General features: G+C 35.5%; 1 protein-coding gene across 1 annotated transcript in view; it reads left to right on the top strand.

Moving 5' to 3' along the window:
- The window catches only part of C4H8orf34 (chromosome 4 C8orf34 homolog), a 164,168-nt gene that overhangs the window by 137,525 nt on the left and 1,613 nt on the right, over nucleotides 1–25,030 (top strand). Inside the window, exons 11-13 of the mRNA XM_061995680.1 lie at nucleotides 4,957–5,077; nucleotides 9,438–9,940; nucleotides 15,118–15,211. Of these exons, the coding sequence (XP_061851664.1) occupies nucleotides 4,957–5,077; nucleotides 9,438–9,940; nucleotides 15,118–15,211 (718 nt within the window). The remainder of the gene's footprint in view (nucleotides 1–4,956; nucleotides 5,078–9,437; nucleotides 9,941–15,117; nucleotides 15,212–25,030) is intronic.

The following is a 25,030-nucleotide window of genomic DNA, read 5'->3' on the forward strand; positions in this document are numbered from 1 at the left end:
AGCTAAGCATGGTGGTCTTTCTTACAGTATTAACTCCCGAAATAACTAATAAAATTTTCACTTGATTAGGAAAATTGTGTAGAAGAAAAGGTTCAATCAAAATGCATTGCATATAGTTACAGCTTGCCAGGAACTAACTCTGGTGAGGTAGGAACTGTTTCCACGCCTGAAAAGAGATTGTGTATGTTCATGTGTGTACCTGGGTGTTTTACTGTGAATCAAGCCAAATATAATAGAAATATAATGCTGCATTTTTTATTAACACTTTTTGTGGTCAGCAAGAAAGTGATTTATTTTCTAACAAGCACTTGATTCCCAAATGATGTTATGGGTAATTTGGAGGCCTTCCCATTGGCCTTAGCTATTCTGCAATGTTGCACCTCAGTAGAACTCCACAGGTGTCAGTGGATATTACACAGCCCATATCAAGCCAGCTCAATGATAAGATCAAGACATTCACATCTGCACTGGTGTTTTTTTAAGGATAAAAATTATACTGATGTGTGCTGTCAAACTAATGCTGTGCTGCAGATTGGAGCACATATAGTGATCTTGGAAAAGCTTTCTTATTCATGGCCTCCTTAGTTTCAGTTCCACTGCAGCATTTCCAGTAAGTTATGATATTTTCCAGAAGTTCAGGGAACGAGTGACGAGTGAGATTGCCTTGGGCTTTGTTGTTTGTAATTTCTTATTTTATCGGTAATTTGTCTAAGCCATCTAAGTAAAGAAAAGCATTAATGAATATATGTGAAGTGTGTGTGCATTAATGAGTTGTGTGTGAAGAAATGATGATATGGAAAGAAAGCCACACAGTTGACCTTAAAAGTTGACAAATGCATTCTGAGGGTTATGTTAACATAGATTTCTGGTGCAAAGAGACATTGCTTCGCTTTCAAATTTTGAAGGTGATGAACAAGACCCAGAGTTGTTTCTACAAGTTAGACAAGGAAGTCTTTCAGGAACTTCCTCATAGATACATCTCGTTAATGTAAATAGGCTATTTGTAAATTTTGTGCTAATATATATAAAGCTTAATGAATGATCAAGAGCAATTGTAGTTTGGAAGATACTGAAGGAATTGGAAGGATTTACATGCACATACTTTATACATATGTACTATATTTTTCAGCTACTTCCAGTCTACTGTCATTACCATTAAGGTCCAAGTTAACTGACATTACTGTTTTATCTCTGGAATTTTTGGTCAGTAGGCAAAGGATAGATTATGGTGAAATGGAATAAGAAGGTTTAAATACATGACTTATAAGCCTGAATCTCTTAAGTGGTGCACCTGAGCTGCTGCCATTCATCCCGTAGAGATAACAACCACCAATGAATTTTGCTAGAGCTGTACAAATTCATTTATCCTTGCATTTGAACCAACATGTTTCTAAAGCTTCCTTGATAACATCCCCTACTTTCAGCTGGTGTTTACCTTTTAGGAATATGGGTATTGCATATATTTTTGTGCTGAAGATACTGAGGACCTCTGTCTGTGTTTGTGTATTATTCATTTAGAATAACTCATAGTCTGAAAATGTTAAAAAAAAAATTAATGGGAAGTATTATTTATATATACATATATAAAAACATTACCTGAGCCAGCCTGCAAACATATTGTTGATTTTACCTCTGAAATATATAGCTTCAAAGATGGAACAAAAAAATGGTTACATCTCAGTTTCATAGTCTTAATATAAAACTCTTGTACAGTTTTTTTCTCAGATCATTATTTTCTATCGAGTGTTTCATTGGAAGGCACTATTATAAGTATATAATTTATAATGAAATTATGTTGCTAATATTCAATTTCTCATCTTCCATAACTAGTAGTTGATACTGTTCTGTTATGGTGAAGCTATTGCCTGACAAAATGCCATAAGCTTACAATATTTCATAGAACAGAAAATTGCACAGATATAGTTACGAAGTTTGGGGAACAAATTCGTCCAAAGTTCCTTCATTAGTTTCACAGGGTGTTGAGACTACATATGTGAAAGGGAGTTTGAACATATAGCAATATATAATAGTAGAGACTAAATATGTGTAAATGGTTTAAATCATATACAAGATTAATGTTCATTCTTAGAAAAAATGTATATGTCTACATTACATCCAGAACTGATCTGAAACTGTATGTCTTTATAGACGTGCGTTAACAGGATAAAGACAAACACAAATACTTTGTGTACCTGTATGTGCTTATACACAGGCATATCTATATGTCTTACATGAAGTTATATAAAACTTTAAAACCTATATTGAATCATACAAAGGTAATGCTGATGTTTGATGATCTTTGTGATTTGGAGTTTCCTAATTGCAAGTGATTTAATGTAAACATTACTCGTGTTTTTATAAATGTCTAAAGACCTATCATGATGGTTCCATTAAGGAGGCATTTTTCTCCATTTATCTTAGGTTCTACTAAAGATGGTAGAGAGCTGCTTTTACTCAGTACCCTTAGTTGTGTGTCCTACATGATTACTATGGATAAAGGAAAGAAATACAGTAGAGGAAAAGAGGACATGTAAGAACAAGCAGTAGAGATTTGTAGAAGAGAGAGATAACTCAGTTTCCTTTCCAGAAAACAGGACATGGAGAGTGAAACCCTCTCACCAGACTAACATATGGAAAACCATGTTTTTAGGAGGTTAGGGAATTCTTGAAAACTTGTAATAGTTTCCTTATGATAAACTTGAATAATCAAAATTCAGAATATCAGAAGAGCAGTTTGAGTTTCAAGTATTACTGTAGATCACTAACTAGTTTTTATTCTGTATTTCACCAGAGTTACATTGTGCATGAAATTATATATTCAAAAAGGATTTATCCTTATAACCTTGGGGATTTTTTCCTCCACAGTCATTATTTGAAGTCCTGCTGTTTTTTTCCCCTTATGGAATTATACACAATATATTTATATTAAAAAATGGCCTTTTTCTGCCATAAAAATCTGGGGACTCTAATAACACATAACAAAAAACAAATTGAAAATGAAAATATTAGTGTTTTATTACAGATTCTATTTCCCCTTCTCATCTCTTATTTAGTTTTGCTTATTTCAGAGGAATTGCTCATAGAATAAAATACCCTTCTGTCTATAAATAGATATTGGATAACTACTATCTATTAAAAATAAACATTTAGAAATGTGAGTAATTTAATACAGATTAACCTCAACAAACCCAATTATGATTTGAATGTAAAATTCACAACGAGGACTGAAGTGACAAATGCTCAAAATCTCTTGGGGAAACAGGTGAATCAGATCTAGTGATATGTCTGAAATAAACGTGTTTACAGGATCAGTTCCATATCTGAGTAATTTATTGCTTTATTCATCTGTTCCTGTGTATTACCTAGGATTATGGATAACTTTAACCAAAGTACAACTAGTGTGAAAAACAGTCGGCAAATCAAAAAATGTCATTAGTGTTCTAAAAATGCTGTGAGTTAATAACAACAGAAATATCTGCAGTTTGCAACTATTTTGTTTGCTAGTAAATATGACTAGGATTTTTAAGTAGACATGTGCGGCATTACACTATAGTTTTCACTTTATAAATTTAAATCTATGTTAACATATTTTGAAGCTACATGGTTTACAGTGACTGGTTGCATACAAAGCAGTGTTTATCTGTAACAGATTGAAAAGTTTGTAAAAGATATCTCACATAACATTTTACTGTTGTACAAGTATGCTTAATTTTCTAAAAGGAAAGGTAGCTATAGTGTTTTGTTTAGTGTTTATGGTTAAAGCAGATTTTTTTATTAATAGAGATGATATCAGACCTGTATTTTTATATTCATCCTTTGAACTGTGATACACCTTTTCCTATGACATGAGAGTCTGGCCAGAAAAGTACGATCACATGCTGCAGGTAACTGCAGCAACCCACATGTCTGCAGGTGATACAGTTCCAGACCAGCAGACTGCATAGCAGCGGAGCCCTGTATGACTTTGGTGAGTGGCATCACCACTTTGGGTCTCCCTCCTCTTCTCAATCTTCTTCTCACTGAAATTACATCAGCTTAATATCTTTGAAATGGTGACCCTTCTCAAAATTGGTTTAGCATTTACCAAAAGATTGAAAAATTAGTAAGAGGTGAAGGACAAGGGCACCATTGCATAAGCCTTGGTTCTTTAGAAAACCTGGGAAATCAGCAAAACCCTCTAGACTATGGATGAAGTGTTTTGGTAATAATGTAAAATTTATTTTGGATAGGCTGTTAAGAATGTGTTAATCAGTGTTTTGATTTGTTGTTTTTATGACTAACTCTTGTGTACCTGGTAACGTTTTCATGTGTGTGTGTATTTCAAATAAGCATTACAAAACCTTACGAAGTTTACCTCATAGTATATCTTAAAATCCGTTCTTGTAACTGTATAGAATGAGTTCCATAAAATGCAGATAGTTTTAAATACCACAGTGTTCAGTAGTGTGATGACTGGGGAGGTGGTCTGTTTGCTAGCATCCCTTCCAAACTGCTAGGTTGTCCTAATGATTTAGATGCCGTTCCTGAAAGGAATATTTCTTGCAGTGATAAGACAGCACTGGTAATTTTGATTAGGAAATTCTGTGGTATTCCCAGAAGTGCTGCTTTTCAGAGATACGGTGCCAGATGTTACAGTAATTTAAAGTAAGTGCAACTCCTACTAAGTAACTGGAACTACACAGAATGTAAATCATTGAAGAATTTGTCCTGTTATGTCTCAGTGTGGAACAAGAGCTTTTGTGAAGGTATATACTTGAATTACTGCTGATTTTAAATAATGCCTACTGCTTACATTATTTAAGGTAAGGAATGATATTTTTTAATATTTTGTGTAAATTCTATGTAAAAAGTACCAGATTCACTGTTCTAACTGAGGATACCATAGATTTTGTTTTTTCACTTGTAAATGTGAAACTACACTAAAAAGATATTCTCTTTTCTTTTTACTTGTGCAAGTCTCAGATGGTTTGGACTCTGGATGCCATAGGTGTCAGACCTGGAGGTTCCCCAAGACAGAAACTCTTAAAGGACTCTTTAGCAGCAAAAGAACTTCAGACTATGGAGAAACACTTAGCTGGTATGTATGGTATCAAGGGATCATAAAATGCATAGCAGTCCTCACCCAGCTAGCTTTGCCAGTATCTTAGATAAAGGAAAAATTTAGACGAAGAAAAAATCTGTCTCACATGGTGATGAAAACAGATAAAAACTTTAAGCTTCTCTTTTTCTTAATTGAAGAGAAACAGCACAGTTGTTGTGCCTGTAGATATAATGGACTTTGCTGTAATTACAGTAAATACAGTAATTAAACAGTAATAAAACAGTGTTAAATATACTGCAGTCTGACAGCTTAATAATACACCTTTTTTTTTTGTGTTCACATTTCACTAAGACTTACACAATAAGGAGGTACTGGTGCTTCATCTGCATTTAATGCTCTCAAGTAAAGGCTACATTGAACCTTTAGCTTGAGAATAGATTGCAGGGAAAGCTCACCTTGTTTGTGAGACTTGTGGCTAAGTGAAATCTGCTAAATTATGTGCAGTGGAATATCTGCAGTACCTTTGGTGGAGTAACCATTTCTAAAAGGTCAAACAAAAACCTCTATTTTTCAGTGAAAATGTTTCAGAGCTCTATGAAAAGTGGGAGATATTCCAGGATATAATTTTCAATTTGTTGTTCATTGTAATAAATATTTTCTTCAGCTTTAGTTATAAGGGATGAAATAGACCTATAGCATGATAGTCCTATATTATGCATGTTATTTGTCATGGTGAAAGATGCACTTCATGGCCAAACTATATGAAAAACAATGCAGAACTGGAACATATAGACTGTGTGTGTATGGTGGAGAGAGAAATCAAATTTATCTGACTCCTTTTTCAAGTAATTCAGAGTGTGAGGAAAAGAACTTACTAGTTTCATTAGAGTTTTCTACAAGAATTTGGACATTTATCCTACTAATGATATTGTTGTGAAAGGACTGGGAGCTGTATCTTCTTTGGAGAGAGGTACAGCTGTTGTACTTCTGTGTAGGGCCTTTTGCATTTGAAGTCAAGGCAGAAGACAAAGCTATGAGCACAATAAGGGAAGCACTTTTCAAAGTTTTTGTTTGGAATGGAACAAGATCTAAAAATTGTTGTAGCTATAAATGAAGAAATTTAGACAGTTTTTGTTTCTGACAGCAGAAACACTGTCATTGAGTTTTTCTTTACAGGTTAAAGTCACCGTAGCTATTAGAGATGTAGCTGCTGCCAAACTATTCTCTCCAAGCTGAAACTACCAGGAACATCTAGTGGGAACCAAGAGGCTTAGCTGTGATCATCAGGTTTCTGTGACATAGCAGGGTAGTGACTGGGGTAGCACTCACCTTCCCTTGTATTGCTGTTCTTATTGCTTAGGAGGGATCTGTTGAAGATCACATTGCTTTGGTTTCTGTCCTAACTAATCACACTTCCATAATCATATGAGCTGTTCTTATATGCAATATGCTCTGAAACATGCAGGTTCTTGAGATCTCCCTTGACAGAGCTGACCATATTAACTAACATATTCAACGGAACATGGAATTTTAAATACTAAATTGAGCTAACTGGTTGCATTCACTTAGTCTCCAAGATTCAGTCTACTGTTGTGTGACCTGTAAGATGGTTCTCTCACATCAATGCTGTTGTTGTCATTTGAATTTGCACCCATTATTTCTGTAATGCTGTAACATGGGTTCAGTAATTCTACCATTCAGTAATTTTTGTCTGCCTGAGAAATTCACAAGAAAATAGCCCAATTTTTTGACATTGCACTATTGTATTAATAATTCATGTCCTATTATAACACCAGTGCTGCTTGGGACAATTATTCCTCTCACAGACAAGCATAACAATTTCTATGAAGAATTAACTCTGAGGACCTCAGATAATAGTGCTGTGTTTTTACTTAGCCTCATTTGTCACATACATTTACAAAAGTTCAAGTGTCTCAGACATCAGCAAGTCTCCTTGTTTCAGTTCTCTTAACCGAGTGCATTGGCACCTATTAATTCTATACAATTCTAGACAGTCATTTAAATGCCTGAATTATGACTTGTATTACCCATGTAATGATGAAATGTGGTCCCTTATCCGATCACCTTCTTAAGGAGCCTAGCTTTCTGTTATGGACTACTTGCTGGATAAAATTCACTCCTAACATAAGGTACAGTTTGATGGCAGTGCCTAAATTAGGAGCAAGCACCAAATGGCAGAGACTTCCTCGGTACCTTGATATTTGAAAGCAACATTTCTACAAAGTCAACATTGAAGCATTCCGTTTTCTTCTCTGCTACTGTGGCTCCTTTATACCACACTCAAGTGGGGAATATTTTTTATTTCAGATAATTCTATTATTTTGACAATTTGGTTTGTTACAGTGGTTCTGTAGTCACTGGATACCTCTGGAATATATTTTATGACAAGAAATACTCTTAAATGCATAAAGAGTTTGTAAGCGCATTAGGAATCAGATCCTAATTCTAGTATTTCTAATATGAAAGTAAATTGTCTTTCTGTTGTTCTGCTGCCTGCATTTCATTTTCCTTTATGTGAAATTGACAAAGGATTTAAAAAATCCTAAGTAAAAATTCAGTTCTGGTATTTACTATGGATCAGATAACACCATAAAGCCAGATGTGTAATTTTTCTTTTTTCTTTTTGGTTGAAAAGCAGATATTGGGAGTTGGACTAGATGATCTCTAAAGGTCCCTTCCAATCCTCCATTTTATGTTTCTATGAAGCAAAATCAGATAGTGGATGTGTGCTAAATAAAACTGAATAATTACACTGTGGAAACATGTTATTATGTGGAGAAATGATTAGAATAATTAGTTTTTCTTCGGGTGTTATTATTGTATGGAATTAAGGAAACACAAACCAGAATAAAATGTTTATTTAACTCTTAGTAAATCATGCAATATTCTGATGATTTCTTAGCATACTGAATCATCATCCTTACAAAAGTCTGTAATTTTGCAAAGACATAGGCTAATTTGTTCTCCACTTGGTTTAAATTGAATAGCCCGCTTTGTTATTTAATGGCCCCTGAATTTTATCTGAGGCTTTCACAGCTCTTCAATTTTACCATCTTTTCCAGTAACAGCATTTAAAATGTGCATAATAACTTTTTATTAGACTATTAACATAGCTTATTTTCCTGTTTTCAAGGTGTTGTTATAGAATAAGTTAATGTTAAAGATGGCATGTCTTTAAGTATTTTATGTACAGTATTCCTTTTATATCTACTGGTAAACCCACATGAAAGAAAATCTATTTTTCCAATATACAGTTCAGAATCTGTTTCTTTTCAGACTTTTATAACATAATGAAATAACATAATGAAAAAATGAAATGTTTATTTGAAGTAAGTTCACTTACTAGATGTTTAAATCATTACAGATTTGCTGATTTACAGCTTCTGGGACTGTGACTTACACAGTTTAATGAGAAATGGTACTGCTTCTCTAGATAACCGACAGTCTCTATCAAAACCAAGTTACAGTGGAGTACATTCCAGTGAGAGAGTGAACATTCATAACAATTGTGTAAGAGAAAATAAACTTGAGAAGCTGTTTCTTAAACTTGACATTTTTACTTACAAGAACTTTCAGTATGTTAGCAATACTAACCTAATTTCTAGCTACCCTCACCCGACTTTTTTGAGTGTATCTTGTTTAATTCATTAGAAGTACTACTATGATTTCAATTAATACAGAAGACTCTTTCCATCACTACCCCATATCTGTTCTTTTTTTTAGCGGGATCATATTCTTTTATGCCTGTGAGAGAGACAGATAATAGAGCACCAAATGGTGGCCACCTTTTCACCTTGGATTCTAGACACTGGTTAACCCCTTCACCTGCTGTGGCACTGCTACCAGGCCAGCACACAAAATTCAGATTGAAAAATGTGAAAATCTGCAAATTCAGATGTGCCAAAGTTCAAGGATCATTTCCCACAGCATTTTGATTGGGCAATAGACAGCAAGGCTAGAAGCAAAAGTTTCACCTTGAACCAGTTTTGGATTGCCCTTTGCTGCAGCTGAAGATGGCAAGTCTAGCTCACTGCTCCATCTTGGTTTGATGCTAATGAGAAACTGTGCAAAAGCCACAGAGGGATAACTTTGAAGAAATTAGAGGGATTTTTAATAGCTTGTATTGTCATTCAGTGAAGTGTTTCTGTAGGATAGCTGTGTTTGCAGTAAAACAAATGTAAAAGTAAACTTTGAGGAAATTTTTGTCAAACATTTGAACTGTTAATTCTGATGCCATATATTTTAAGGGTGAATAGATTTTCTCTGCACAGTTTCAAGTCACTTACATTGGAGAAAATCATCAAGAGTTTCAAACAAGAGCGAAACAGAAAGTGAATTTCATTTTTTCTTTTCTTTGTTGTTTGTGTGTATACAGACATTGAGAAAGATCTAGCACTGTGGGAAGAAGCAAGGGTCTCGAGAAGCCCTAGTATCCAACATCACAGTTTAGTTTCAGCTGACCATCAAGGAAATCTTCAAGCTACACAGGCTCAAAACCTGAGGCCTCAGGTGTCAACTAAGATGGGGAAGAATATTCAGCTCCAAGGAAACAAATCACCACCACTGCCCACTAACAGCAGAACACAGGTCTCTAGTGTTGCAAACAGTAGGCCTTCAACGCCCAATACACAAACCAACAGGCCACCAACTCCATCAACTCCGGGGAGCAGACCTGTGACCCCAAATAGCTTGCTGTCACGGCCTCTTACTCCTAGCAACCAAGGAAATAGGGAAGGCATCATTAGCATGCAAAGAAGCAGATCTTTGACATCTAAGAGCCAAATGGGGAGGACCCTCAGCGCTGCTTCAGGGCTTTCTGTGCAAATGAGTGGAGACATTGTTGGAACTGTCACTACTCAGAGAAGCAGTTTATCAGAAGTAAGATTTTCAATTTAATGTTTTTGCTATGTTTAAGAGCTACTATAACATAAAGACTAGATTGTATTTTCTGTTTTAATAACATCAGTATAATGTAACTTACTATGAAAGAAACATGAAATACAATGGGAAAATTAGCAAGGAAATACTGCTCAGCCTTGAGAGGTACTAATTAGAGAATGACGGTATTACAACAGAAGTCATACTGAAACACCTGTGTCCCCCAGATTTTCTATGAGCTCTGTAGGATTTTGCCTGCATGATGCAGAACAGTTTTAATAGCCTTGCAGTTTCTAAGAAGTGCATACCTCTGTAATATCAAACACTTTATTTTATAACTCCAGCATATTTATTCCTGCCACACTGGCAGTGCATAATATTTCATTGGTCTGCTCTTTATTTTCATGTTTGGATACATTGAAAGGATTAGTTAGGCATCACTGAATGGACAAATTTTCTGAAACACAACTCAACTGCAATGAGAAAATGTCCAATATTATTGAATCATTGTCTAATACTATGTGCATGTTAACAAAGCTGATTCAGAGCCTAAAAATTTCCTGTCCCATAATAACGGCTTTCATAAGATTAGTCTTTGTTTAAATGAAAACAAAATAAAAAGTTTAAGTACCTTGTAAATTTTGAGTGGGATTCTCCTCTGCTAACCTTAGCTGCCTTAAAGACAACTTTATTGTGTAGGCAGTGGAAATAACAGCACCTGTGAAAGAATAGCCCTGCTGTCTATGTCAGATACATGCCTTACAAAGGTGAGTTTTTTTCTCAGGAAATGCCAGTCCTTCTATGCTGACTTGAGAAGGACTTATATGTCTAGATTGCTAATTTTTTTAATGGTGGAATACGTTGGTTCCCAACATTTATTACCAATCTCTTTGTAATCCATTTGTCAAAGCCTGGAGAGCTTTTCCCCAAGACTGAAAATATACCATATCTTTAGATATTGTTTCTGAGGAGTATCATTAGTTTTAAAAAATCTATTGGGTATGACACTTGGCACAATGTATTATCAGTCTAATGACTTCTTAAAAAATTTAAAAATGCTATTTATAATAATGTTGCTTAGAGATACTTAGAGTAAAATAAGATATTTGATATCTAGTAGAATCTTGCAATGAAGTATATGGCCTCCATTATTTGTTATGAAAGGAAGGAAATGAGGCACAGATTACTATACATGTAAAGAATTTGGGGAATAAATTTTACTTACCTTTGGTGGTTTAAAAAAAAAATCCTCATTTTGGTGCTTGAATAACAGTGCAGTAATCCCTTCACTCAAGCTGCTTCTTCACCTAGAATTGGATATCCAACGTAAAGACATGAGGACTGAAGGTGACTACAGTTCTGTTGAAAGTATCTTCACTGACAGTTGATATACTTTTACACCAGAAGTTTTCCATGTGAAAAAAAATTGTAACAAATATACTTTTTGACAAACAAAGTCCCTTTGTCTCCTGTGTTGAGAGGTGGGTGTCTTTGCATGTTGGAATTTTTTCACATACCAGAAAATGAGACTGGAAATTAATTTTTTACTAAAAATGTTCAGAAGAAATGAAGGTGTTCATTGTTTCCCACTAAACACTTAATTCCTCTTTTTTTCTTCTTTTTAAGCAGTACTGTTCTTAACTAATACACAGTCGTGTGATGCCAACTTGAATTATTTTATATACTCCTGAAAGTGCTGTGTGCGATAAGCACTGTCTCTCCAGCAAGATCCAGTCTGTCCATCACTCTGATCTTTCCCCTAACAAGGCAGGCAATTAAAAATGCTTTATTCCACAGCTTTTCTGTAGTTATAGTAATAATAACCATGAGTCCAATTTCCTTTGCTGTGACTCGTTACTTCTGTTTGCCAAATCGCAGGTTTTGCTGATAGCTCTTAAAAGTGTCCTATTATAGTTTTAATATATATATATATATATATGTCGCAAGAACTTTAAGAAATGAGAAGTTTTATTACCTGATTTTACAGTTAGAATACCATGTTCAGTTTCATCCAGCAAGCTCACTGGAAAGCTAGTGTTATATCTCAGCATTTCTGTGCAAGACCTTATCCTTCGTAATAATCTCTTCTAGAAGAGACAAATTCTTTTCTTTCTCTTTACTCACTGGGTACAATAGTACATTGGCTGCTAGTGACCCAGTTCAAACCCTATTCATCGTTTCCTGACATGCACAAGTGACCTTTGACTTAATGGAAACTTATCTTGGGACTGGCTCTGCTTCCAAGGCGGAAACTGCTAATATGATGTGTTCATACTGAAGACCTTCTCCTGCCAAGCTATAAAGGCTCTCAGATGTCAGAAAGCAGCTGACAGAGGTCTGGCCTCCTGGGATGTCCTGCTCCCAGGCACATCTTTGGAGTCTTATACTAGAAACTTTGAGAGCTCTTTTAAGCTCTCTTTACCTACTGAATTTACTGGTCACTAGGAGAAGTGGGTTTAGACAGAACATATCCAGGAAGTATCTCTGTTCAGTGACATTTTTTTCCCACCTTAGAGATGTCCCTCTATTAGTGGCTGTGTGATTTTATTATAATTTGTCGCAGCTTCTCTCTGACCATGGAAACAATTTTTAGAGAAGTCAAAGGTGGCCTGGAGTAGAAGAACAACAGAGTTGTCTTTGTAATTTTACAGATCACAACACATAAAACTCAAAGCTAATACTGTAAATAATTTTGCAACTTTCACTGGGTTCTGTATAACAAAAGTAAAATAAAGAGAAATTGTCTTTATTTTTCTTAGCCTTATGATGTGAACTGGGAATTTCCACTAGATGTAAATACACTGTGGGTATACTGCAAATCCTATAGAAATGATACTATGGTAGATCTTGCAAATAATTCTGCTTCCTTACTCTTAGGTGATGTTAATGGAATTAACCAATACAAAGTTGATACACATTTGATGAGTGTGAGTAAATTGAAAAGGATGCGATTACTTGCCACCAAGAGCATGTTTTACTGTAAGGAGCTTGAATGAAAGAATTTAGAGTCTACATTTATGCTGTCATTTGTTTATTTATCAGAATGTTTAATATATCTCTCAATGCCTTACGTATGCTTCCTAGGTTGTAATTTGTTTCAGGTAAAATCACAAGTCTAAAATACAAAAATGTTACTGATAAATACAATTCAGAGTTGTTCTTAAGTTTAAGTTCATACTGTAGCTCAGGATGATTTGATCTGCTTATAGCATTAATCTTAAATCATTTTGCAAGTACTGTACATATCAGCTGCTAAAACTGTTTTGGGGTATTTTGCTTAAGACTTAAAATGGCCTGTGATTTTGTGGATGAGTTTCTGCCTCTTGGTGCACATAATATTACAGAGTTCTAACAGGTATGTTTTATTATCAGCTCTGTTCAAGGCTGAAGTGAATTATAGCAAAGAAATGCTACCTAGAGAAATAGTTTTATTATCTCTGTAAAACTAATAAATTTGGGTTCCAAATCTTTTGGCAGAAATACTTTTATGCCTTTAGCTTATCCTGTGGTGTTTTGTGTAAATTAACAGAGGAATGTTGAATTCTGCTTATCTCTTTAGGATGGATTCTATTAAAGTGTCACAATTGTGTGATAGTTATCAATAGCTGTTGAGATGAAAATACTACTGACTCCCTTGTTTGCCATTTCATTTTCAGAACACTTCAAATTTTACGATCACTTTGTTTATCCAGATAGTTTAAATTGATATTCAGTACTCTTTATTGATCTGCAGCAAATTCCAGTTTATTTGAATATAACATTGATTAACACAGGTTTTTTTCGTAATTACTAGAGTTATAGAGCATAACTTGATGTGTCGAGGACTGTCTTTTTGGCTAGATTTTGTTCTGCTGCCTGTCTCAGTTCTTTGCTCTGTGTTTTTGGAAGATTAAAAAGTGTGCTGATCAGTATGAATGCCACTCGTACTGCAAGGACACTCTTCCACGAACCAAAACACTTTGCCTGGTTCAGTGCTCTAGTCAACAACTTTCTCAAATGCTGAGCACATTCAAAATATCAATATATGCATAAGGCCTAAAGCTCATGACTGAGCTCAATGTTGGGCCATTGCAGCAGTCTTTGAGGACTTTTTAACAGATTACTAACAGTGATATACTCTCTTCAGTCTCCAATAACTGATTTAAACAAGCCTGATTGCTGTTTTTAAATCAGATAGTCTAACACTGAAAATTATGCTGTAGTGCTGTGCAATACAGTTGAACTTTGAATATATAGATTCTCTTTTTCAGCTGGTGTAAAAGACGACAGGGCTATTACACTCTTTGTTTTTTCAGGTACTGGTAAGAATCTGGACAGTAATTTTATGATATCTGGTGAATGTTTAAGTTCTTTTTTAAGAGACTAGACTTGCATGTTTGAACTACTTTTAAAGATAAAACTATGCATTCCAGACTCATCTTACACCTTGAATATTGCAAAGGAACCTGTCAAAGTATTTTATGTGTCTGTCTATGTATGTGCTCACATACATATGTGTTTGTGTGTGTGGAAAATTTTTATATACATATATATATATATATATACATTGTATATAAAGAGAGGCAGTAAGAAAACATTTTTTAAAGCATATATTCATCTGTGTATGGATTTTTAAGTATGTGAAACATTTATATTTTGATGCTTCGAGTTTTATAGTATCTTGGAGACAAAAGCTTCAATAGCATTTTTTCTTCCTAGACTTTCTCCTTCTCCAATAAAACCATAGTTTCTAAATCAGTTTTCACGTTCTTATTGTTACTAGATTGGAGGCAGTGAAAGTTCTAATAAATCAAAGCCTTAGTTAAGCAAATTGTGCATGACATGTCTAGGCATAGTCCAAAACTACAGGGACACATGGAATATCTGCATTAAGATTTTGTTCTTTGTTGCTGCATTTATAAGATGAGTATGTATGTATTTGTGGCTATAGAAGATAGATAGCTAGTGAGACCTTTTTTATATATTATTTTTTCCTCAGAACAGATAAATAAACAAGAACTAACTTTCTGGGGAGTCTGCATTTTCTCTACATTCTGGTTTTGTTTCAGAGCAAAGGGAGTTTTTTTGTTAAAGGCATTCTCTCCTCTACTTAATTGAGGCTCGAGTGTTTGCTACAGTCTGCACTTACATAGGACCATTCTCTGTCATTTTATCTAAAATAGATCTATTTGTGGCAGGATGAATTCTTACAACAGCTTCAGCTTGCTCATGAACCTTGGATATTGCCGAGTGACACAGAAAGTGAAGGAGTGGAAGCTGACCAAGACAAATGTAAGTATATTTATAAGGACCAGATAATATGCCAAAACTCCTCAAACTTTTAACTTCTTTTCATATCTTCAAATGCCTGCTCACAGCAGCTTTTTTCAAAGTACCAATTTGTTTGGGGACTGAACTTGGCAAGAGTGATTTACATAAAATTTCTCACAGTCACAGAACAATTAGAAAATGATCACAGACACAGTTTACTTAGCCAAGTAGAACAATTTTTCCTGATATTTTAAAGAAACTGTTCCAGAGAAGTAGCATAAAGTTGAAATGGATACACTATTTAGCAAATATGTATTGACCAGAAAAAAAACCCCACAAAAAAAAAAAAAGCCAGTGGCTCTAAGTAGAGCCTTCTTCCTTAAGACTGTGACTCAATTATCTCTATTTTGCCTGTGTTCCTTTGAGTTCCTCTGTATGAAAAAAGTTGTCAATCACACAAGTAATCCTTAATATCCTATATTCTTTTTAACAGTTGTCTTATCATGAGAGGAAAAGTCAGAAGGATCATAACTTAAGTGACAGAACAAGTAACAAGTAACATGTTATAAATTGCAATATGTCCAAAGTGTAGCAAGTTCTATCTGTCTACAAGGTACCTGTATATAATCTTGCCCAAAATATTAAGTATTTTGCATTTTTTAAAAGTTTATAGTAGTTTTTTTGATTTGCAAGGGTGAATGTGCCAACTATTTCATCACAGGTTTTAGGTGATATACTTGAAAAGGACAGATGATTAAAACAGCATGTTTAGAAAATGTACTACTTTCTACTAAAACTACTTTAAAAAAGCAGAGTTAAGAAAAACTTCGCAGAATGGAACAATTGTGTAAGGGATTAATAATTAATAATAATCATGCCAGATAAGCATAAAAAAACTATATAACTTAAAACAAAGTAAGAATTTTCTCTTCACATACCAGTTTCACAATTCCATATGTAGCCTGGAGTTTGACTGTTGAGATTTCAGTTTACGGAGCAAGATACTGAAGAGCATGTGCCATTCTTTTTAACACTAGTACAATGTTAAAATGAAGTTCTATGTGTCCTACTGATTTTACTCCATAGCCAGTTAAGTCCAATTTGACTTGCACCTGAACCTTTCACATATCTTTGGGCTGAAGCTCAACTTAGGTGGCCAAAGGGGAGAGCCTGGTACCTGCCTTTTTTGTGCACATGAGTTTCCCTATATATTTTTTTTAATGAATTTACAATAGGACAAACACTCATAGGACTGGCGCTGCACATATAGACATGCTAATTATGTAATCAGGGAGAACGGTGCTTCTGAACTTATCAGATGCACCGCATAGTTCCTTTATAGTGGCTGTACCTGAATTGCATGGATGTGGGAACTTCTGAGCATCCAAGATCCTGTGCTATAAGAATCCTGCTAGATCATTGTCACTACCCAGTGTGACAGAGTGGTAAACTATAGGTAAAAGTTTCAGTTCTACCACGAGGTCAGTAGAGATGATAGTTACCAAACTAATCACAATTGCTTTCTGTGGACCTGATGACACTGAGAACAGAGAAGGAAAAGAAGGTAGCTGTAAGCTATAGTTTCTGACCAAAAGTTAAAGCATGATGTTAAGGACATTATGCAAATGCTTCTTAAATTGAGAGGTTTGAGACATTAACCACCTCTGTAGGAAACCTGTTCCAGTGTTTGACCACTCTCTTGGTAAAGAAATGCTTCCTTACATAGTCTGAGACTCCCATCTTTGAACCGTTCCCATGAGTCTTATTGCTACATCCCAGAGGGGGAGTGAGGATCGGCACCTCTCTCTCCACTTCCTCTCCTCAGGAAGCTGATTCAATGAGGTCACCTTTTCTTGAAACTAGACAAACTCAAAATCCTTAGCCACTGTTTCTAGGGCATTCCTTCCAGCTCTTCCATTAGCTTCATTTCCCTCTTCTCAATGCATTCAAGGATCTTCACATCCTTAAATTGTAGGGCCCAGAACTGCACACAGGACTCAAAGTGAGGCCATGCCAATATTGAATATAATGGGATAATTACCTCTTTTGACTGACTGATTGTGCTGCATTTGATGCACCCTAGGATGCAATTTGCCCTCCTGGCTGCCAGGGCACACTGCTGGCTCCTATTTAGCCTGCTGTCAATCAGCATCCCCAGATCCTTTTCTGCAGGGTTGCTCTCCAGCTGCTCTCCTAATTTACGGTGGTGCCTGACATTACTCCATTCTAGGTGCTGGATCCAACGTTTGGACTTGAAAATTTCATCCCATTGATAATTATCCAATGCTCCAATCTTTCTAGATCCCCTTGCATGGCCCCTCAAGAGAGTCAATAGCGTGTCTCAGTTTAATATCATCAGCAAACTTTCTTATGGTGCATTCAACTCCTGCATCCAAATAATTGATACGTGTACTGAATAGAACCAGCCCTAGGATTGAACCCTGAGGAACATTGCTGATGACCAGTTGGCAGCCAGATATGGTCCCATTAACTACACCCTGCTAACTCTGTGCTTCAGCCAGTTCCTCGTGCAGTGGACTGTGAACCCACTCATACCATAGTTGTACAACTTGTCCGGAAGGATACTGTGAGAGACAAGATCAAAACCCTGATTAGAATCCAGAAAAACTAAATCCATCACCTTCCCTTTATCCACTACATGTGTGACCTTATCATAGAAGGATATCAAAGCTGGTATTGCAGGAAAGCTGAGAAAGTGTGGACTGTGTGACCAGGTAGTGAGGTGGATCATTAACCAGTTGAAGGAAAGAAGGCAGAGAGTTGTGATCAATGGGGCAGGGTCTAGTCAGAGACCTGTGTCTAGGGGAGTGCCTCAGGAGTCAGTGCTGGGACTAGTGATTCTGGAAATTAGTTAACAGGACTTTCCTTTTGTAAACCCATTTTGATTGTGCAGTTACTGAAATTCAGCTAGCGGCTGCACTCTTTGTGCTTGGTTGGCATTTCTACTAATATAACTAAAGAAGTAGAAGAAAAATGTATGATCAAAGCAATAATTTCTGTATCTGATAATGATAAATGTTACAGAAAATAACAATAATAATGTTTCATTTTCATTTGAAGTTATACGTTAGTGTCATTGGCCAGCAGAAAGTGCAGAACTGCCACTACTGACAAAGAGAAGCTGCCAATTCCCAGTTGTAAAATGGAGTGTCAGTGAGGGTCTTGGCGTATTTGCTGATGCCAGTGCTTGTAGGCAGAGCAGGTGGCAAGGTTACACATCATTTTTCACCCTAAAGTTAATAAATTTCTGTGGATGTTGTGTGTGTGATTTAGTGTTGAGGGGACCCAGGAGTTCATAATTTATGAGTTTGAGCAGAAGAGCTGCAAAATTAGTCTTTACAATAGCAACACCTGTTCTTTGAGTCAGTTTTTCATAAATTATATTTGAATAATATTTACCACATTCTTTGACTACTTTAAGATAATGGCAGCCAGGTGTTAGTGGGAAAAATAACAATGCAAAAATAAAAGCTGTATGAGTCAGCTTGAGTTCTTTAATATCATATCAATTATGAGTAAATTTGAAATCAAATTATTTTGTGTTAATGAAGGAAAATTGTTTATTTTTTACGTGCTTATGTGCTTTGTAGAGTTTTTTCCGATATATCAAAGGCAGGTGTATGATTATTTCTTCTTGTATTGTAAGTTTTGTTATTAAAAAATAGGAACCAACACATGCTATTTTTTTGTTAAGAAATACAATAATTTAGTAACTAAACATCTTCTGCTTGTTAGACATGTTTACCTTTGATACCCTGTACACAATATGTAAAGAGAAGTGAAAATGGCGAAGGCGACATGTTCCAAAATCAAGGATTTGTGGTTTGATTTTAGTGTCACTAAAAAGCCTGTTCACAGTGTAGGCCTTATGTGGCTTTCTCTTCAACTGTCTTTCTGAAGATAGTTTGCTTGTGTGCTGATTCTCTGCAAAGAATTTTCAGAGGGTGCACAGAGATCACTTTTGGAAAGAGGAGAGATCTGGAAAATATTAACCCCTTCCACAATACTTCAGTTTCGTGTTCTTTGAGCTGGAAAAGTTTTTCTTTATGAAGTACTGATGCAGGGAAGCAGAAGAGCTGGATCTACAATGATCAGAACATTTCTAAGCCAGCTTTTACGAGAAGAAATTCAGGCTTTCAGAGAGACTAGCAAGACTCAGGATGAATTTTCCCTTTAGAACAAGTCCTACGAGAACTGCTGATTGGAAATTTATAATGCATTGGTAGCTTCCAAGGTCCTCAAAAAGACAAAGACAATCTTTTCGTGCAATTTAACCTACTACTATCTGTAGTCCTGGCATGCAATTACTGCCAGAAGCCCAAGTCTGCTTTCTGAGGTGCCTAACTCAAGAAGTAACAAAAAGGTAGATTTCCTCAGGTGTTTCTTGGACATAGAGAATCCTGACCTGCAGTCAGTCCATTTGGCAGATGTACATGATAGGTGAATAATGTAGACTTTTAGAAAACTTGCATGTACATTCATTTGCCCTGATCTGCTTAAGGCATGCCAGTTTCTGTAGTCAACAGCACACTACGTGATGTGGCTACTATCACTTCACTCTAACTTGCCAACAAGAGCACTAGATGCTCATTTTAGCTCAGCTGATCTGAGTCAAGACTTGAACTCTCACCAACTAACCTGTGTCAAGAAACTTTGTTTTGCACTATGCATCTGCAAACTCTCTTCTGAAATTTGCAGTGGAAGGTCTACTGCTCCAAGCTTCTTGTTAGGAAAAAGTGGGATTTCCACTCCATTCATTCTTGCATTGGTCTTGAAACTCTGCAGTTAAAAACACTCTATTGATGTCTTCTACAGATATTGAAGAAAACCTTTATTTTCTCTTCTTGCACAAAGTTCTCCCTAGGAAAAATATCTCCCTCTTATGAGGAACATCCGAGGACACAGCAACTGTAGATCAGAACCTTTATGACTATTACAAACATATTCCATTACCATCAGTCAAATTTGGCTATTTATATTTGTGTTCTTCTCACATGGATTTTATAGTAGTACTGGAAACATCTCTTTCAGTGGGTATGAGTTTAGAGCAAGGCTAGATTTGATTTCTCTAGGGAGTAAGGTAGTTATGAGGCATTGGTCAAACGTTGGTCAGTTATATGTCTGGTTAATAAGAACATAATATTTGCAGTTGGAAATCAGTAGACATATTAAGATTTATTCCAGAAGTGAATCTGGGTTGAACTGGGGGACTCTAATTCCAGATTCATTAATTTTCTGGAGAAACTTATGGTATTTTTCTTTAATATTTCAAGAGTGGTAATATAAACTGGAGTGAAAAAAGTCATATCTCCCTATCCATTATAACCTTTCTAAGGAGTGTTATAGAACTTTTGTCTGCTTGGAATGTGAATAATTTTCCAAGTTTATCCAGAAAAAAATATCTTAAAGAAAATACATTGTCTCATTCTCTCTACCAGTGGCTTAGCTAGGTATTTAGCTTGAGACCATTGCATGTCCACCTCAGAAATGGAATACCAGTGAGGATTGTGTTCCTGTAAGCAGAATTTCTCCAAGTCTGTTGATTGGTCTTTTAACACCCGTAGCTTAATCTGCACCATTCCATTTAACTGCTTTTTGAGCCTGAAAATGAGAGAGAACAATTGTCTAGCATGGAACTTGCCCACTTGGATTTGATTATAGATAGCGAAGCAAAAGTAGAGATTGATATTATTTCCACTGGAAGTTAGATGACTGCTGACTAGTGCGGAGAGAGTTGAAATACAGCTAGGGAAAGCTGGCAGTAAACTCAAGATCCCTGTTTTTTGAATGGACATGCTTAAATCCAAAGGTGCCATAATCTTCTTAAACTGTTAAGGCTTTTGCTTATGTCACTTTTTTTTTTTTTCCTTACTGACTAAGATTTGGCTTCTTCTTGGAAAGGTTCACACTGAACTAAATATTTGGGAGAAGGAGAGAATTTTCTATTGCTATGAGGAAAAAAATTATCAAAATTTGTTTCAGTGCAGAAAGCTATTTTCAGTACAGCTTCCAAATCTAATGATATCTTTTCCTGCAACTTGCATTATTATGGTAAAATTGGATTCCCAAAGATATTTAATGTAATAAAAGACAACACTGTAATTTAAAAATGGCATAGAGAATTATCAGGGCACACATTAGGTAAATTAAAAGCTGGCTTACTGAGGAATTAAAAACTAGAGTTTCTGATGGAAAGATGTAGATGAATGGGGCTCATTAGGATCAGATAGGTTTGGATAATTGCTGGAAAGGACAAGTTGAAGTTATTAAATGATATGAATCCCTTGGTATAATGGCCACATTCCAGTAAAATGCTCTTTATTATAACCAGATGAAATATATTTGAACCAAATGATATATATCTGACATCAGAGAAACAGATCTGTGTCTGCTGCAGAATAATGAGGCTTTGTCCTGGAAAGCAGTGACCTAATGGATTTAGAATGATCATACAAGATCATCTCAGTGTGAGCTCTCAACATAATGTTCTCACAAGGAAGGGTAAACCATGTCTTGAATGCCTAAAAAGTTAAGTAGCAAAGTAATTATTCTACATCATATCAGTAAAAAACAATGGTTTTGGTGTCTTGCCATTAAGAAAGATCAGAATTACTTGAGAAATTTCAGAAGATGATTAAAAACACCCCAGGGTCTGGGAAACATTATTAGGAGTTTGCCTCACCTAAAAACATTCAACTAGAAATCTCAGCAATGACTTGGTATCTGTAGGCAGACGTGTAAACAGAAAAAGATTCAACTCATCGGATTGTGACAAAGGAAATTAAATGCTATGTCCTAGCAACCAGGAACTGTAAGCATTGTAAGCAAAAGTTAAGGGAGATAATGAACTTGGAGTCATTAACACGAGGTGATGCTGCTTTCTGGATGACAGATGATGGATAATCTGATGGGAGATTCTGTGAGCTCTATATAGATATACAGAAGGTCAAATTAGATCATCACTACAGGATTTTTGTCGTTGTGTCTAAGATTATACTTACTCATAAAGTGCAATCTAGATGTACTATTATGGTTGCTTTCCTAACACTACATATTAGGAATTGATAAAAGAGGCACATGACATAATGATCATTATTCTACAGTTATGCTACTTGTTTTCTTACAAACCCTTGAAAATATACATAACAATGTACATGTAAACACATTTTTGAGGTTTTTATTCTAAGGTTTAAACTGCAATGATCCTCTCCGGTTTTTCAAATTATCTTCATTTAGACCTTAGAGTATAAAAATCATTTACTTGAGAAGGCAGGGTGCCTCTGGATAACGTGATGGTTGTCCTTAGTAACCCAAAAATAGATACCTGGGAAATATAAGGTATAACATTTAATATTGACCATAACAAATATATTAATAAAATACTGATAAATTTACTGTGCTCTAGATGGTCATAGAAGTCTGTAGATTTGAAAGCACAAAATATGTTCGTGCTAATTTTATTGATGTCAATGTGTGGTATTAAATGGCAGTGTATATAATAGCAGTGATATAAATTGCTTGCTTTTAAAATCCTTTATTGTTTTATTTCAAAAAACATTTGCAAATCAAGTTCTGTACTTTCATTAATAATATATAGGCTGGTCTTAATTTTTGAATTCCACAGAGTTCTATGCCTTGTATAAACCTCTCTGGATAGGTATACAAGTAAGTTCAACAGAAAATTGTCCATGATCATTACTAAGAAACTGTATTGAGCCTTATTAGAATTTTGATCCAAAAGAAGAATATAAACATATACTGATTTACATACGTCACAATAAAAATACTGCATTGGCTGTATATTGGTATATCAGGCTATTGGTTCAAAACTTTGATTTGATTCACAATATGGTGTATGTGTTGAAATGCAGGTTAATATGATGTTGTTAAAAGATGACTCTAAAAAGGATGATAAACTTCTAGGAAAGTAAAGTTCTTCTCTAATATTAAAGAATTTCAGAAAGTAAAATAAAATAAAACTTTTACTGACTAATCACTGGCAACAAGTTAACAAAGTTAGCCTTTATAGCAATGAGATATATCTTTTTAATGGAAATGCAGCCTGATTTACTGCATATCGATGGAGAAACTTTAAATCACTTGATTTGGTTTCGATTATATCACATTGTTCCATCCGCTTTTAGACTTTGTTCTTCCAAAACACTTGTTGAGTAAAGGTAACTTAGATGTATATCTTTTTGAATGCATTCAGTGAAATGGGGAGATGATCTTGTTGAAAAATCTCCAAGTAAAACAAACATTTTTATGTTAAACCAATCTTTTTATTTAGAGATTTACTTGCTGCATGCCTTCAAAAAGAACTGCATTTAAGTTAACTTTACTTAACAAATAAAGGATAAGAACAACATTTTTACCCAGGTAATTCAGTCCTGTATTGTTCCTCAGCCCTATGGCTACTTAGCATTTGTGCTGCTTGAATCAGGAGGAACTGTGGAGAATATCTGACAGTGGTGAGCTGAAACTGCTTCAACTGGCCTTCCAGTCAAAAAAATGCTCATGAAGCAATACCCCATGGCTTTTAGCAAAGATAAGTAACTGTAACCCTATGAAAATTCTGAGGTGCAAAGTCACACTGTGAAACTGCATCTCTCCTTGGAGGGGCATATCAACTTTCCAGTGGGAAGGAACTGGCCATCTCATGTGTCTTTCATAGTACATTGGAAAAGTATATAAAGCATTAGAAAGAGCCAGGGACCAAATTATGCTGATGGGCTCACACTTTCAAACCTGTCTTGATTCCTTTGTTTTTTGTGCTGGCTGACTGCTTTCAGTACAGGCTAAGATCTTGCTGCAAACCTGTTTGTGCTTTTTATTCTATTTAATTGCACAACATTTCAAGATCTATCAAACCCACTCATCTTTCACCAGTGCCTTGTGTAGTCATTACAGCAGTGAAGAAAGAGCGTGAAGTAGCATGAAGTACTACCAAAGCACATTGGTCATGTTCTACACTTAATTTCCCTAAGTTTGATGAATGCAAGTGACCCCAAGAAGTGCAAGACCCAGAGAGCAGCAAGCAGGGAGTATCTCCTTTTACATTAAATAAGGCCTTGAAAGACTTTTGGCTCCAAAACTGACTGATTGATTCAGCAGAGGAGCCAAATTGCTGCAGAAACCAGAAAAAATGTAGAAGGCTTCACTGTAATCCCAGGGTGCAAAAATAACCAAGAAGTGAGGGGTCTATTAAAGAAATCTGTTTTCTTTCTTTGGCCTGGTATTCTCCAAGCTCTGAAAAAGAAAAAAATAGCACTCCTTATTATCCTATTACTGTAGATGTGTTTTACAAGGCCAAGATTTATTTTAAGACAAAACTGCACAAATTCCTCTTTTATCATTAGGAGGACAGACTTCAATTTCAAGTAGGAAAAGCTCTGTGATGAGAAAGGTTAGGATTTTGTGCAATAATTACCGTAACTGTTCTTGGCCCTGTCAGGAAGAAAATCCGTGAATGTGGAGACTGGTGGACAGATAGAAGAGAAGAGGGTTGATCCTTGATGTGTGACTTCATTTGGTTAAGTCTTGTTTGCTGTTACATAGTGCCAATGAGAGTGTTAGAGCAGGATCTGGGCAAGAATTATTTTCTCCATGACTTATTTCCCCAATCTGTGAAGTGGGATGATAAAATACAATAACTTACAGCAAAGATATGACAAAACACCAGTTAATGTTTCTAAAGTGTGTTACAAGTCTGGACCACAATTCTAATGTATGTCTATATTTCTTTTTGTGTGATTTCATCAAATTTAACATGGCTGTTATTTTTGAGTTCTTTTCCCCAAGTCAAATCAGTGGTGGCTC

The sequence above is a fragment of the Colius striatus genome, chromosome 4, assembly GCF_028858725.1.
Source record: "Colius striatus isolate bColStr4 chromosome 4, bColStr4.1.hap1, whole genome shotgun sequence".
Lineage (NCBI taxonomy): Eukaryota > Metazoa > Chordata > Aves > Coliiformes > Coliidae > Colius > Colius striatus.